The 15,187-nt window shown below is 35.4% G+C and overlaps 1 protein-coding gene across 1 annotated transcript in view; it reads right to left on the bottom strand.

Moving 5' to 3' along the window:
* Positions 1 to 2,358: 2,358 nt before the first annotated feature.
* LOC143239815 (calcium-binding protein E63-1-like) overlaps positions 2,359 to 15,187 on the bottom strand; it is a 32,989-nt gene continuing 20,160 nt past the window's right edge. The window contains exons 4-7 of the mRNA XM_076481355.1: positions 13,060 to 13,203; positions 6,611 to 6,747; positions 5,261 to 5,372; positions 2,359 to 5,152 (exon numbers count right to left, since the gene is read on the bottom strand). Coding sequence (XP_076337470.1) covers positions 5,130 to 5,152; positions 5,261 to 5,372; positions 6,611 to 6,747; positions 13,060 to 13,203 — 416 coding nt within the window. The 3' untranslated portion in view covers positions 2,359 to 5,129. The remainder of the gene's footprint in view (positions 5,153 to 5,260; positions 5,373 to 6,610; positions 6,748 to 13,059; positions 13,204 to 15,187) is intronic.

The following is a 15,187-nucleotide window of genomic DNA, read 5'->3' as shown; positions in this document are numbered from 1 at the left end:
TAGCACAGATAGTTCTCGAGCAGCTTTGTGCGAAATTCAAAAACAAACAAACAAGCTCGAAATTAATGAAGTTATCTTGTTTGATGTCGTTTCAGTTCATTCAGATGGGAATACTGCTTACGTATTTACTAGTAAAACTCAAAGGAAAAACAAACTTTTAAAATCCAGCTTTCTCAGTCATCAAATGCAAGTCTTCCTTTATTGTTCCTTAACTATCCTACCCCATCCTAACATTTGTTAACCTTTAATGCTTATAAAGAAATCCTTATTTTTAATTTTTACATTTTCAGCCAACGTCTTCTAATACATCATTTTCTATGTCCTAATTTCCTGTTTCACCAACTTCATTGAAATTTTATAATCGTTTAAAATATCTTGTTATATCAGTTAACTCAAATTTCTTATGTTTTTCTGTAATTACTCTTTGTGAAACAACTTGGATTTTTTACTTGCAGCTAACCTTTTCTTTCTATCAGGTCATCCGATAAATAATGTCCGAAAATTTAATACAGAAAGTACATCATCATTTCTGTCTTTGTAGAAGGCTTTAATGACTAAAATATATAGTAGGATGTGTATAAAACTGTTCAGACAAATAAAAGAAACTAAGCCAACTCCAGTTTTTCAAATCATTAATCAAATAAACCCTTATGAAGATGGATGTGTCTGAGGAGCACATTAGGCATATAATGCTTTACGAATTTAAAAAAGGCAATAGTGCAGCAGAAACTACATGAAACATTCAAGGTATTTATTATGTGGAATCTCTCAGTGAAAGAAAATGTCGAAGGTGGTTTCAGTAGTTCAGATCAGGTGACTACAGTTTAAGTGATGGGCCACGTTCAGATTGTCCTGTTGAGTTTAATGATGACTTTCTGCTGGCTACACTTGAAGAAGATTGCGCTATAACAGTTGAAGAACTAGCACAGAAGCTTAATTCAACCCATTCAACAGTTCACAGTCATTTGCAACAGCTAAGAAAATGGGTCCTCCAAGATTTGATAGAAGTCAACCTAAGAACAAGAATGGACATGACTGGAAATGAAAAACGGATATTTTATAAAAATATTAAGCGCCGCAGACAATGGTTCAGTGCAGGTATACTGGCTAACCCACAGCCCAAAATGGACCTCCACCTTGGAAAGTCTTGTTAAGCGTTTGGCGAGATATTGTTGGTGTGATTCACTTTGAATTACTACCACTCATTGTAATGATTACATCAGACTTCTATTGTCAATAGTTAAGAGTGCTTGAATGTTGCACTGAGAGAAAAGAGGCCTACTTTGATCAATTGTACAGGTTTTGTGTTACACAAGGATATTACACAGCTCCATACAGTTAGGATCACATCTATAAAAATTGAAGAGCTAGTCTGGGAAAGAACTTCCACATCCTCCTTATTCTCCAGACCTTGTCCCATCTGATTGTCATCCATTCCGAAGTTTGCAGAACTATCTTGATGTAAAAGAGGTTGGAACACATGGAGATGTCAAAACTACTCTCTCTACATTCTTTTCCTCCAAACCAGAAGAATTTTATAGAAGTGACATTCAGAAGCTTCTGAATCGTTGGCAGGAAGTAATTAATAATAATGGAACATACATTATTGATTAAATAACATTAAAAGTGTTTGAAATCACTTCCCTTTTTCTGAACCTGAAATCGGACATTACTTAAGGGATGACCTCATAGAAAGAATATGTTGAATTTGAATATTTAAAAAAAATCTTTAACATTTTTTAATTATTAAATATCGTTTTGGTATTTTTACACATATATTAATTACTTCATCTCAAAACATGAAGAAAAATGAAGGTTTACTACTCCCAAATATTTGTTTTTGTTTTTGAATTTCGCGCAAAGATACACGAGGGCTATCTGTGCTAGCCGTCCCTAATTTAGGGACGGCTAGCGCAGATAGCTATGTTGTAGCTTTGCGCGAAATTCAGTACAAAGTAAAATAAAAACGCTTTGACGCTATAAGGTCGTTTTTTTCTAGTATCAATACGCCCTCTATACACTAATATACACAACAGAAATTAAACAATGGTATTCACTTCCAGATATTGTTAACTGTTTTTCGATACCCATAAAAAATAATTCAGTGTCACGTTCATAACCGCTTAAAAACACACGAACTCGCTATCAATACAATCTCCCTAATTAAACAATTAAACACAAAACCAGCGGAATGACCATAAAAATTACAGTTTTTCACTGGTATGTCTGAAGACTTATAACGCTAAAAATCGGATCGTGTTACCCGTGGTGGGCATAACATGGATAGCGTATCGCGTCCCTTTGTGCTTAACAACGAACAAATAAACAAATCATGGGAATTTAAGAAAAATAAATAAATAAAGATAAGCAGATATTTTTATTTACAAAGGAAAATAACTAAGAAATTGTTAAAATCATGTTTGGTAGTAGCTGTTACACCACTGAAGCTTATTAAATACATCTTTATTCCTTTAGAAAAACTACTTGAAAATATCAGAATAAATTATTAACTAAATACATAAATCTACAAGTTGAAGAAGCAATAGCGGTGAGAATATACATCAAATACAATCTTCCACAAAATTATAGCTTTTCTATAAGTAACCAAAAAAAAAAAAAAATCATAACTATTTGTTTTATCCTTGAGTTTATAACTCGTGTATTCTTCACACCGTTTTATAAATTCTGACAAGCTCCGATATTGTCTGTCTTCGAATACGAAGTTCAAGTACACCGTACATAGTTGTAGCATGGGAATATACGGAGTCTGCCATACGTTACGTATTTTACGAAATCATTCCTTATTTAGTCGTAAAATGTAAAGTTCCATTTCAGATAAGTGTGGAACGCGATTCGTTTCTTATTTTGCATACGGTGCATCATTGTGTTCGACGTAAGGAATACGTTGAAAATGACCAAACACAAACAAATCTGATCCTTATTTTAAGAACTGTTCCAATGGCAGCTCTAAAATATTATGACTTACGTATTTTCTGATGTCGTTTTGTTCAAGGTTTCCACAATCAACGTAGTTAGCTTTTGTGTAAATTTATGTAAAACACAGTGATAAACTTTCTACGACAGTAGAGGTAACTTAGCAACTAGTAGGAGCTATAGGAATCCAGCTTCGCCAACACTTATTGTAGTTATTAATTGTCTCAGTATTCAATAAGCCATCAAAAACAAAATAAATCAAAGTAACTTTTCGTATAATGTTAGAAGATCTTTGCAATCAGAAGAAAAAAATTTTCGTAAATTTCTTCCTCACATGAAAACGTTATTTTTCTCTTTATAAATAACAAACTTTTTACATTATTTCGTACGTTAATTAAATCTCTTAAAATTCTGTATCATGTAATCCGAGGATATTTGAAAACATATCTCAGTGTTCAGATGATACGCTAGACCCTGCCAAATAACTCGCAATAATTAAAACTTGAGAATTTATATGAACCGTGTACAAAGGAAGAGTATGATAAAGACAGTGCAGAAACCATATTACTTGAATGAGAAAACCTATTTGAAAATCCAGCTGCATTGTAGAAGACACACACAAAAGTATTACACATATATACACGTAAACATAAGATGCATTAATCTATTTTTTTTTCAACAATCCTTTGCTAAACCAAATAATTGTATATGAACTCTATCGATAACTTTCAGGAAGTCGATGATGGATGATTGCAGTGAAATGTTAATTAAACTGTTTCATAGCCTTTTGTATTAACATTTTTTGCTTCAGATATATTTTCTTAATCATAAGGCTTAAATAATCGAGTTAAATTTGTATAACACTTGAATTTTGAGAAAAGAAAGACAATTTCGGTAACCGTCTTTTTATTAAATTAATGATCTGGAAGTTAAATTGGACAACTATCAATTCACTAACTGCGATCTTTGCGCCATCTGTCCGAATATATAGAAATATTCACATATGACAGGATATTTATGAGATCAGTTTGAAACTATTTTGTGGTAGAAAAATTAATATTTCCTTTAATTGTTTAATATTTTTTGAATGACGAAAAACAAAAAGATGGCGCCACCTTATAATTTATTACCACGTAAACCAAAAGTGATTTTTTTTCTCCCAATTAAACAAACTTTTATCAGGAAGGACATGTTGCAAAATGTCTTTGCTACAATAAAATTAATACTTTTAACAGTTTGCTCATTTTTATGAGTGTTAATACTTAAATTAACACACAAGTATTTACATATCACTTAAAATTACTGTCTACTAATGTAATTTCTTACAACTGTTTTAAATAATCCTTTCAGGTTTTTACTAAAATCACTAAAATGCAGTTATTTGTTTTTCAAACACGGTTAATTAAATTACTGTACATATTCTTGAACGCTGTGACATATCACAATCTTCATAAAAATTACCCGCTTTAGTTTGAAGTATTAAAAAGGTACGGTCATTGAAGAATAAAAAAAACTTTCCAATAATATAGAAACTCGAGGCGTGCTTGCGTTTAAGCTAGCGCCACCTCTTGACATATATAAATATAAAACAATTTATACAAATAATAAACATCCATCTTATGTGAAAAAGTTGTTTTAATATGAGATATATGTAGATAATATCGTTTGTTTTTTCAACTGCTGTAACCTACACATTTGTAAGATTTACAATTAGACCTATATTAAAAAGTAATACATTTGTTAACAGATGAAATGTTTTGACTAGTACGTAATTTTATCTAGCAAAATATATATTTTCTAAATCTGGGTTACATATAATTTTTGCAAATATTTAGACATTTTATCCAAACCAAACGTCGATGGGTGGATGGAATTTTCTAAAACTATGATCTTGAAAATCAAGCAAAGCAATCACGGGCTAATTAATCAAGTTATTTGAAAAGTAGCGTTTTCAAACGGTTGTTTAATAGAGATCAAGTGAAAGGTGTTGTACTGAAACAGAAAATTAATCAACATTCAAAATATTCTACCGTATGCGTAAAGGTTTTTATAATGCCAGTAAGGTTTAGAGCTAGAAAAAACAAAAACTCCACAGGTTAACCCATGTCAGATGTTCTCTATAAAGTCTAACAAATTGGATTCAGCGATGTCAGTCTAGCGTTTCCAAAACAGTTGGAGTCTATTCCACTGTCTTTTCACAGCAACATCCGAACGAATTCTGAAGAAGACAAATATAAAAAAAAACAAATATTCGTTTGGGGTAAATTATAATATATCTTTCAGAAATATGCTCTGTATATTGAAGTTTAGAAAGTCAATACAATACCTTCATAGTTAATTCTCCCGTCATTGTCAATGTCTATCGCTTTAAGCATGTCATCCAGTTGCACGTCTGACATATGTTCACCGATCATTTCCATAGCAACTCGTAATTCATCCTACCAAAGTAACGATGAAAAGATGCATTATTATGATGAGGAAACATGAAATATTAATAATTACAGACGTATTAGGTTAAAGCGTTATTGCTTTTATTTTTAAACGTTACTATCATAATTGTGAACAGTTTTTCACGCGGAAAAGAACATTCATTTCATAAATTTTATTTCGAAAGGAAATGTTAACGGAGTTTTTTTAAAGTTGGAAATAACAAGGCCGCAGATGAATATAGTTTATGTTTGAACGTAATAAAAAAATGTTTACGCCACCTAAAGCAAAAAGAGGTCCTTCTCAGACTCTTGAACGCCCGAAATACCACTTATATCTTAAAATATTGTTTTTTCCTTTTCAGGGTTACTTGATGGTTAACTGTTTCTGAAGATGGCGTATTTTTGTCATCTCCCACGCGCGGAGATTTGCAGAAGATCCTTCTAGAACAGCTTCGTCGAGAGAGGAGTGTTTTAGTCTCTCTCCAGCTCAAGATAAACATTTGTGGATTACTATTTGCTTTAAGCATAAAATTCGGTCTAAAATAGTTTCTTTGAGCGGTTTCAGAAGTTAGTTTTACCTCATGTTGTAAAACGTTAGTGAATATTTCCCACAAACAAGTTTCTCTCAAACGTTGTAAAAGTAGTAAGTTTCACACATATTTCGCTTTTATATTAACGCCTACTTCTGAAGTGAATTAATGTTCTGAAACAACTTCGTATTTTATTTTAACAACAGTAATACGCTGTAGGCATACAAGGTTAAACACAAATTACAAGGTAATATATTTAAATATCGTTTTGGCACTAAAACAAGGTAGCATCTGGAATATTTCCATAAACCATAAAACAATATATTTTGAAATTTTATTTCGGCCACATGGGGCAAATGTTCTGACAAATTATATAATATCTTGAACTTTCGTTGGGAGCTTGTAGAAATAATGCCTCGAAATTTTTGATTTCTCTACAAGCACATACGAAACTAGCAAACGAAACACCAATTCTGATGAGCATAAGTGGAATTTTAATGGATGAGAAAGAAGTGTGTACCATAATTCATACGCTTAGTCACTGACAATAATATTTGTAATGGGTAAGAGCAGTGTTTGGATTATTTCCTTAACCAGAGAAGTCATACGAAAACATTATAACGAGTAGGTATTACGAATATGAATTAAACTGTAATGTCATTCATTAACACTTGAGTTCAACGGCAATAGCTGTATTTGAATTACAGTGAATCTTACTCGTGTAATATAACCGTTTCTATCTTTATCGAAGACTCTAAAGGCAGCGAGAAGGTCTTCCATGACGTCATCCTTCATCGAGTTCTGGTGATGGGCCATCCAGGATAAAAATTCGTCCTCACTTATGAGGCCGTCTTCTGTAAAAATTAAAAAAAGGAAACTTGTGAAAATTAAACTGAGTTTCGTATATCCTGTTTAATATGTGATAATCAACCAGAGAGACCAAACTATTTCATAGCTTCTCAAACAATTTGAAGAATCTAAGACATTTAGAGTCAACAAAGAAAGTCTGGTTTATTTTAAATTTCGCGCAAAGCTACAAGACGGCTATATGCGCTAGCTGTCCCTAATATAGCAGTGTAAGATTAGAAGAAAGACAGCTACTCATCATCACCCACCGCCAACTCTTGGGCTACTCTTACCAATGAATACTCGGATTGATCGAAACACTAACACCCCCAAGGTTGAAATAGCGAGCATGTTTGGTGTAACAGGGATTCGAACCCTCGACCCTCGGATTACGAGTAGTGTTTTAACCACCTGGCCATGCCAGGATTTAGAGAGAGAGAGAAAGCTATTAACTTGTGATAATGTAATGTGACGTTAAGTTCATGCAAGTCCTAGAACTTTCTAGAACACAGTTTTGTCATATAAAAGGATATGAAAAGCCTAGAGATCAATAGTTATTTTAAACAAAGGGGTTATTTTAGAAAAAAAAGGGTTGTTATTAATCTTTGCTATTTAGCAAAGTAGAACAAGTAAGCTAGTTTTTGTTTATATTTTGCACTACAATTAGCGTGGTTGTAAACTTAATTCTCGTTTGCTTTGAATTTCGCGCAAAGCTATACGAGCGCTATCTGCGCAACGTAGCTCTTAAAAAATTACAAATCGTTCCGGCTTGTAATATTGTTAAAGAAGGAAATAAACTATGTGTAGCTGTTACTGCACTGCAGGACGAAATATTTTCACTTAATAATTTGAGAGGGCGGCCTCTGTTAAAGAACTATTTGACAACATTTGGTACCAGAAATGGGATTTCTTTTGATAAGAATAAAACTTAGAATATACTTACAATAGATTCTCAATTGTTGAAGATAGCAACCGTCAGGTCAAGTAATGATATTGAAGGATCAGTTGAGGCCGCGGATAGGATGAAGAAAAAAAAAAAAGAGATGAAAAAATAGAATAAAGAAACTGAAACTAAAGGAACGAAACAGAAATTTGAAAGATGGTGAAGAGACAAGTGACAATAATTTAAGAGGTACGAAAAGGAGGAATTAAAATAAATATATCTAAGTGAAGATCGATGAAAATATTGAGAATGTTAAAAGGACGTACAGTGAAAGGTTTGAGACAATGTAGAAGGGCATCAAAAAGGTCAAGACAGGCTGTAATGATAAAACTAAAGAATACCAAGGTTGTAATGGTGAAATGGACGAAATAGAAAAGAACATCAATGATTGTATAAAACATCGGGGAAACAAATCAGTAAATGCAAAGATGAAGCCAGTTATACCTATTTCTGCATTGGCTCCAACCCAAACACAATCTGCTACAGTATATGGTATAGGAAAACCTAACTGGTCTACATCTATTATTATTACTGCTGTACCAACTGTTACTGAAAGACCTTCCAGCCATGACCTAACTAAATGCAGTTGCAGATGTCCAACTTAACATCGACCAGTGAAGAAACAGAGACACGATAATAAGGTACAAAACTCAATTTGATCACTTATAGAGTTAACTGGTGCAGTAGTAAACAATGAGCTTATTTAATACAACCAACTTTGAAAACGTTCAGTGACCTTCGTGACAACTATCAAGCATTGATGACTACTTTATCTGACAAGTTTGGAGAGCTATTACCAGAAAGAAACAGCCAGAAAAAAATTCTGGAACAGGGTATGGAGGAAAGAAAAAACTATCCAAATTTGCAGAAAATTTGGAAAGGCTTGCTACGATATTTTATCTGGACGCGCTTCGTAGATTGGTTGGTTGGTTGATTTAATGTTTCATGGTATAAAGCAGCTAGTCTGTTTGCGCCAAATGTCCGGTAAAAAGGTAAAACTAAAGTAAATGTAGTAAAATTCATAAAAGGAGATGAAGGTAAAACAGCATTTAAAAACATAAATAGCATAAAATCAATGTTGATATCTAGTCTACAATGTTAAGAGAGAAACCACAGCAAGAGAAGTTATAAATGACTTTCTGTAGCATAATGGTAATTATCATAACCCGCCAGGAAGACTAACAGGTAAGTACAAGAACCACCGTCAGTCACCGTTGGCCTTTCCAGTCTTGGTGTAGAGTTATTTAATGCTACACCAATTTTATACTTTCAAATCGAACTAGAGAGATTGTGATTCTTAAAAGGGAACCACAATAAAAAAGGTTTAATGACTAAAACACTTAAATGACAATAACAATATTAATGGCCTTAAAAAAACAATTTTATCAAGGTGGACAGTGCTACCGTCACCAATAACACTGTATAATGTTATGGGCAAACCTTGGGACAGAACATGTTTAAAATGGTGCCGTCGTGGAGAGTCGTAACGATGGCAAGAAAGTAAAATGTGGCTTATAATGCCCCGAGTGTTACACAGACTACACACTGGTGAATCAGTTTCAGATAAAAGGAAACGATGAGTTAAAAAACTGTGACCAATGCGTAGTCTAGTTAGAACAACTTCCTCTTTCCGATCCTTATGGTAACAAGACGGCCAAAATCCAATATAGGTTTTTTTTTGGAAAAGCTTGTTTTCGCGTTGCTCACTCCAAGTCGACTGCCGAGCCTTGAATACAGAACCATAGTCCATGTATGGAATAGGCACTGCAGTTCCTGTAGAAAAGAACGGGAAAGTGTCGAACCCACACGAGCTTGGAATCTCCTGTCCATAAAAAAAATTTAAATAAAAATGGGTAAATGGCCACGTAACCCGTATATATGGAGGACTCGCAAAATGCCATACCTCCATGTTGTGTCACGAGCCTTCTCAATGTCAAAGAATATTAATACAAGACGTTGGCGCTTGAGAAAGGCTTCTCTGATTGATGTTTCACGTCGAATTAGGTGGTCCGTGGTGGAGTGCTGTCGTCGGAACCCACACTACGTGGACGAGAGGAGGTTGTTTTATTCGAGGAACCAAACAAGACGAGCATTAACCATCCTTTCTAAGGTCTTACAGAGACAGCTCGTCAAAGCAATTGGATGGTAGTTTGAAGGAATCTTGGGATCTTTCCCTGGCTTAGAGAAAGGTAAAATAATAGCCTGGTGCCTGGCATCAGGAAAAACCTTCTCCTGCCAGATCCGGTTAAAGACAATTAGAAGGACATCGAGAGAAGCAGGAGATAGATGGTGCAGCATGTCATAGTGTACATCATCAGGTCCAACAGATGTACTGCCAGACCGATGAAGGGCCATTTTCAGTTCCACCAGTGTAAAGGGACAATTATAGTCATAGAAACAATCAGTTCGAAAGGAAAGAGGTGATTGCTCTGCCCGAGTCTTGATGGCCAAGAAGGTGGAGGAACAAGCAGAAGAAGTGCCAGATACCCGGCAAAAGCTTTCACTTAGAGTATCGGCGGTGCTCCAGATATCAGCTACTTCCTGGCCATCAGAGAGTAAGATCGAGAGGGGGCAGAAGTGTAGTGGCCACTGACCTTTCGAACCCTGTCTCATATGACTTTGGAACTGGTGGTAGAAGATATGCCAGTTGTGAACTTAATCCAAGATTCCTTCTGGCTTTGACGTCTTACCCACCTAGCATGTGCACGGGCCCGCTGGAAAGCGATGCAGTTTGAAAGTGTGCGATATCTACGGAAAGTATTCCAGGCCCATTTTTGAGCCTTCCGTGCCATGTGGTAGGCAGGATTCCACTACGGACGAGGATATAGTGGAAAACGTGTTGAAATTTTAGGAATACATTGAGCAGCTGCTTGTATAATACAGTTAGTCTATTGATGGCTGACAGACGATGGCAGAATTAAGTTCTGCAAGAGTAGTGAAAGTGGACCAGTCTGCCTGATACAACTTCCACTGGGGCACGCGGGTTGGGTGGCATCGATCACGGCCAGTCTCTCTCAAAAGTATAGGAAAATGACCACTGCCTCGTGGATTATTGTCAACCGTCCATGTAAAATGGGAGAATAATGAAGGGGATCAAACAGAGATATCAATAGCAGTAAAGGACTGACTAGGTGCGTGGAAATAAGTAGAAGAACCAGTATTGAAAAGAGAAAGGTTGTGATCAGAGAGCATACACTCTAAAGAGCGACCCCTCCTATCAGTATCAGCACTTCCCCAGAGGGGATGATGTCCATTAAAGTCCCACAGGATTAGAAAGGGAGACGACAACTGTTCAATGAGATCATCAAGGTCTGATTGATCAAATGTCTCTCCAGGTGGCAGGTAGAGAGAACAAACAGTGATGGTATGACCCAAGGAAACACGGATGACTACGGCCTCCAAGGGTGTATTGGGTGACAAAGACAGGGTGGGCACATGCTGATCAACCAACAGTACTACTCATCCATGTACTCGTCCATCACACAGCCTGTCATTTCTGTACAAAGAAAACTGCCGAAAGGTGACTGTATCGGCAGGTTTCAGAAATGTTTCCTGTCAGGAAAGACATACAGGATGATAGGAAGCAATCAGTGTTTTGATGTCATCTAGATTAGATCGTAAACCTCGACAGTTCCATTGTATCAAGGTGGCCATTTTTAATGACGCATAGGCGAAATGACTGGAGAATCCTTCTGTTTACGACCACGTCTTTTATCTTTACTGTCCTTATTCGATGGAGGTCTATCTACCTCCATGGATCCTGCCCTGGGTCAATTGGGCAGGTCTTTGTTATTGGGATTCCAGTGACTGAGGACGCGAACGAATGACTGTTTTGCATCTTGGAGTGAAAGAAAAAGATGTATCCGAAGAAATGCCTGTACCGGGAACCAAAGTATGAAGATCTTGGGGTTTGTTGAAATGTGTGGGAGGAACAGAGATGGGTGTAGAAGTTGATTAGCCATGGAGGTCAAAAGGCTTTTCATTTGTTTTGAGAACGATTCTCTTGGAGGCACAGAGAGATCTGTCTGCAATCCTACTGTAGTTGTGGAACGAAATGCAACAGCATATGTCCGAGATGAAGTGGTGGAAAACAATTTTCGAGACTCAGGAAAAGTAATGTAATGAGTCGTTTTCAAACGCTAAACCTATTTTTCTTCCAACCATTTAAGGAAAGAACGAAAGTAGGACGGGTGAGAACCATTGCAATTGACACAATGTGGGTCCATTTCACACTCATTGGCATCGTGGTCCTTGCTACCACAACGAGCACATGTCAGGGAACCACAACATGACGTGTTAGAGTGACTGAACTAGTTAACTTCCTACTAGTATTAAGAAGTAATGTATGCTCTTGCTTCTGAATATTTGACGAAGTTTCTCAATTATTAATATACATGAACATTCTAGGTATTGTACAATCATAATCACACTTAGCAGCTCCCCATTAGTAAACAAGTAAATTATAATATTTTAATAATAGTTAATAGCAGTAATTTTATATTTCCTGTTTTACCCATAAGATAAACAAGGAGGTTTGTCACTAACTATTCATTTAAATTTTACTGTTTTCAAGGTATATTTCATAGTATAAAAATTATCTCAAAGGGGAAAAAATTATTTATATTATTCAGTTGAAACTGCTGTGTTTAGAAATGGTCTGTTTTTATAGTATCATAAATTGGGGTCTTCACTTCCAAATAATACAGTATTTATTTATTTCCTTTATATAAAGACTTGTAAGGTAATTTAAAATAGTATGCTTTTTCTCAGCATAAAATTATTTCGTACGGAACTTAAGTGAACAGCAAGTTGGTATTTTACAAAAAAACAACAGAAGAACTGTCTCGACCGTGAATACTGAAAAGGTTAAACCTAGTGACAGACATCGTAAACTGGTGGGGTAACGTGTTTTATAATTGTACGGGGTATTTAGGATTATTTAGTCAAAGTTAAATCAAATCCAGTCCATGTAACAACAGCAAATTAGTTTATTATTTCTTCTATGCTTAATTACACGCTAAGTTCACTTGTAGGGCTGACTTCAAAAACATTATACAACAGAAATTCTGATGCTAATGTATGCCTAACTTACCTTTAAACTTAAATGCATAATTTCTTCGCTAATTGATTAATTTTTTCTTCGCGAAAACGTTAAATTTCTCACTGTCTAGCTTACTAATCAAAGTATATAACTTAGTATTTAAATAATTCACTGACTGGCCAACAAGAATCTAAATAAAAATATTATAAATATAGCTAACATCAGATTTCATGAGCAAATAATAAAACTTTTAAACATTCGTTTTCTGAATGATCAGTCAAAAGTTAACTGGCATTCTGTGTAAAATAACAGTGAATACGAACTATATTAACTAACCTCTTTTACTTGCTTGTTGAACAAGATGGTGAACCATGGCATCCGTCAAACATATGCCGAGGTTGTCTAACATGCATTTTATTTCACTGGCATTCACCCGACCATCCTGGTTCTTATCGAGCAAACCAAACGCAGCTTTGAGTTCTGAGTATGTGAAAAATAAAAGAAGGCAAAGTTTTAGTTAACATTTCTATTAAAATTCGGTAGAGGCAGTATTGTGTGCAGGAAGTTGAAGGAACTAAAACGTGCCTTCAATCTGACAGTTTGAAATAATTTATGTTTATTAAACATATTATTACAACAGACTAAATTAAAACTATTTCCAGAAACCATTATTTTGAATCACAGATATAGTTATTGTGTAATTTGATACTGCACTATCACTTTTTATTATGCTATCCACTGTGTTCTTTACTTCACCACAGATAACTCCCCGACGGATCAGCATTAAACCCGAAGGTTTTAATAAAACAAGCAAAAACCACGGGTAATTCAAGTGAAGCGGTTAAAATTTTATAAAGAGGAAATGACCGTCAACAAAAGAGAATTATTCTAATGTAAACGGTTTGGTTGAAAGTTTAACGGCTTTTGTTGTTCGTGACGGTTTTAAGTGCTTTTCTAAGTTTAAGCGTATGCTGACACTAGTGTCTACTTGTATATCTGTAGACGACTGCTGTCTCTTAAACTTTCCAATGCTTTAAACGTCACGACCATTAATCTTAATTAAAATATCTTATCTTTCAGTTTTCATCTAGTTATATAACTACTTATATTGTCAAGTTACTGGCAAAATAAAATAAAAATGCTCTAATTTCATGATCCTCGACCCCCAAAATATTGCCTTTTATAAAGTTGTACGCACTTCAAGACCTTGAAGCTTAAAGGACTCGGAAATTATAATACACCGGCAAGTGGATAGAGGAACTTATATAAATGGTGGCGACATATCGTCTGACGGTTCTTGCAACGTGCGAACAACAAGCCATGGAATTGTGAACAATGAACTTTTGTTTCACATAAGGAGTATATACGTAGTGAATCAGTTTGGAATTTTGACTGGGGTGGCGCTGTGTTCAGCTAAACCACGGTATAAAAGGAAATGTGGCCAAGAAAAAGATGCTTTATTTTTATAACTCAAGGTCACATTAAAACCGAAACTCGTAACAATCCACACTTATAGATGAAAAGTTTTAAGATATAAAATTAAAAATTAAAGTGCGAAAACATCAGAGTAGAAGAATAATTGTAGTTATAAATAACTTATTCAAAATTAGAATATTTTATAACGAAACGAAAACTACCACAGAGAAGAACTGTGAAAAACTTCTGTGCAAATAAAGTTTCTTTCAACGTGTTTAAGCAACAGTGCAAATTGGATTGTGCATATATTGTAAAAGAAAAAAATACAACCAACAAACCTCAAAGGTGGAAGGCTGGACGATTATTACTAAATGTCAAATGTTTGTTTGATTTCAACTTCGCGCAAAGCTACATGAGAGCTACCTGTGCTAGCCGTCCTTAATTTAGTGGCCTGGCCTGGCATAGCCAGGCGGTTAAGGTACTCGACTCGTAATTTGAGGGTCGCGGGTTCGAATCCCCGTCACACTAAACATATTTGCCTTTGCAACCGTGAGGGCGTTATATGTTACAGTCAATCCCACTATTAGTTGGTAAAATAGTAGCCCACGGCTAAAGTAGGGACGGCTAGCGCAGAGAGCCATCGTGTAACTTTGCGCGAAATTCAAAACAAAACAAACCCTAATTTAGCATTGTAAGACTAGAGAGAAGGCAGCTAGTCATCACCACCCATCACTAACTCTTGGGCTACTCTTTTACCAAAAAATTGTGGGATTGACCATGACATTATAAGGCCCCCACGGTGAGCGGGGAAGTAAGCCCGCGACCCTCAGATTTTTAGTCGAGTGCCCCCACTTGGCCATGTAGGGCTTTAAGTTTCTGATCCTCACCCAACTAAACAATAATATCAATATTTTGTAGTTGTCTTTCGTTTGTTTAACTCGTTCTCAAGATTATTTTTTGTTATGAGTTTTTCCTTCTCAGCTAGTCTTGGCATGGTTAGAGTTGCAGACTGTTAATTCAAAAGATCATGTTTCACGATCTACTGCGC

The sequence above is a fragment of the Tachypleus tridentatus genome, chromosome 13, assembly GCF_004210375.1.
Source record: "Tachypleus tridentatus isolate NWPU-2018 chromosome 13, ASM421037v1, whole genome shotgun sequence".
Lineage (NCBI taxonomy): Eukaryota > Metazoa > Arthropoda > Merostomata > Xiphosura > Limulidae > Tachypleus > Tachypleus tridentatus.
The sequence above is the reverse complement of the archived record's forward strand: the minus strand, read 5'-3'. Positions and strand labels throughout refer to the sequence as shown.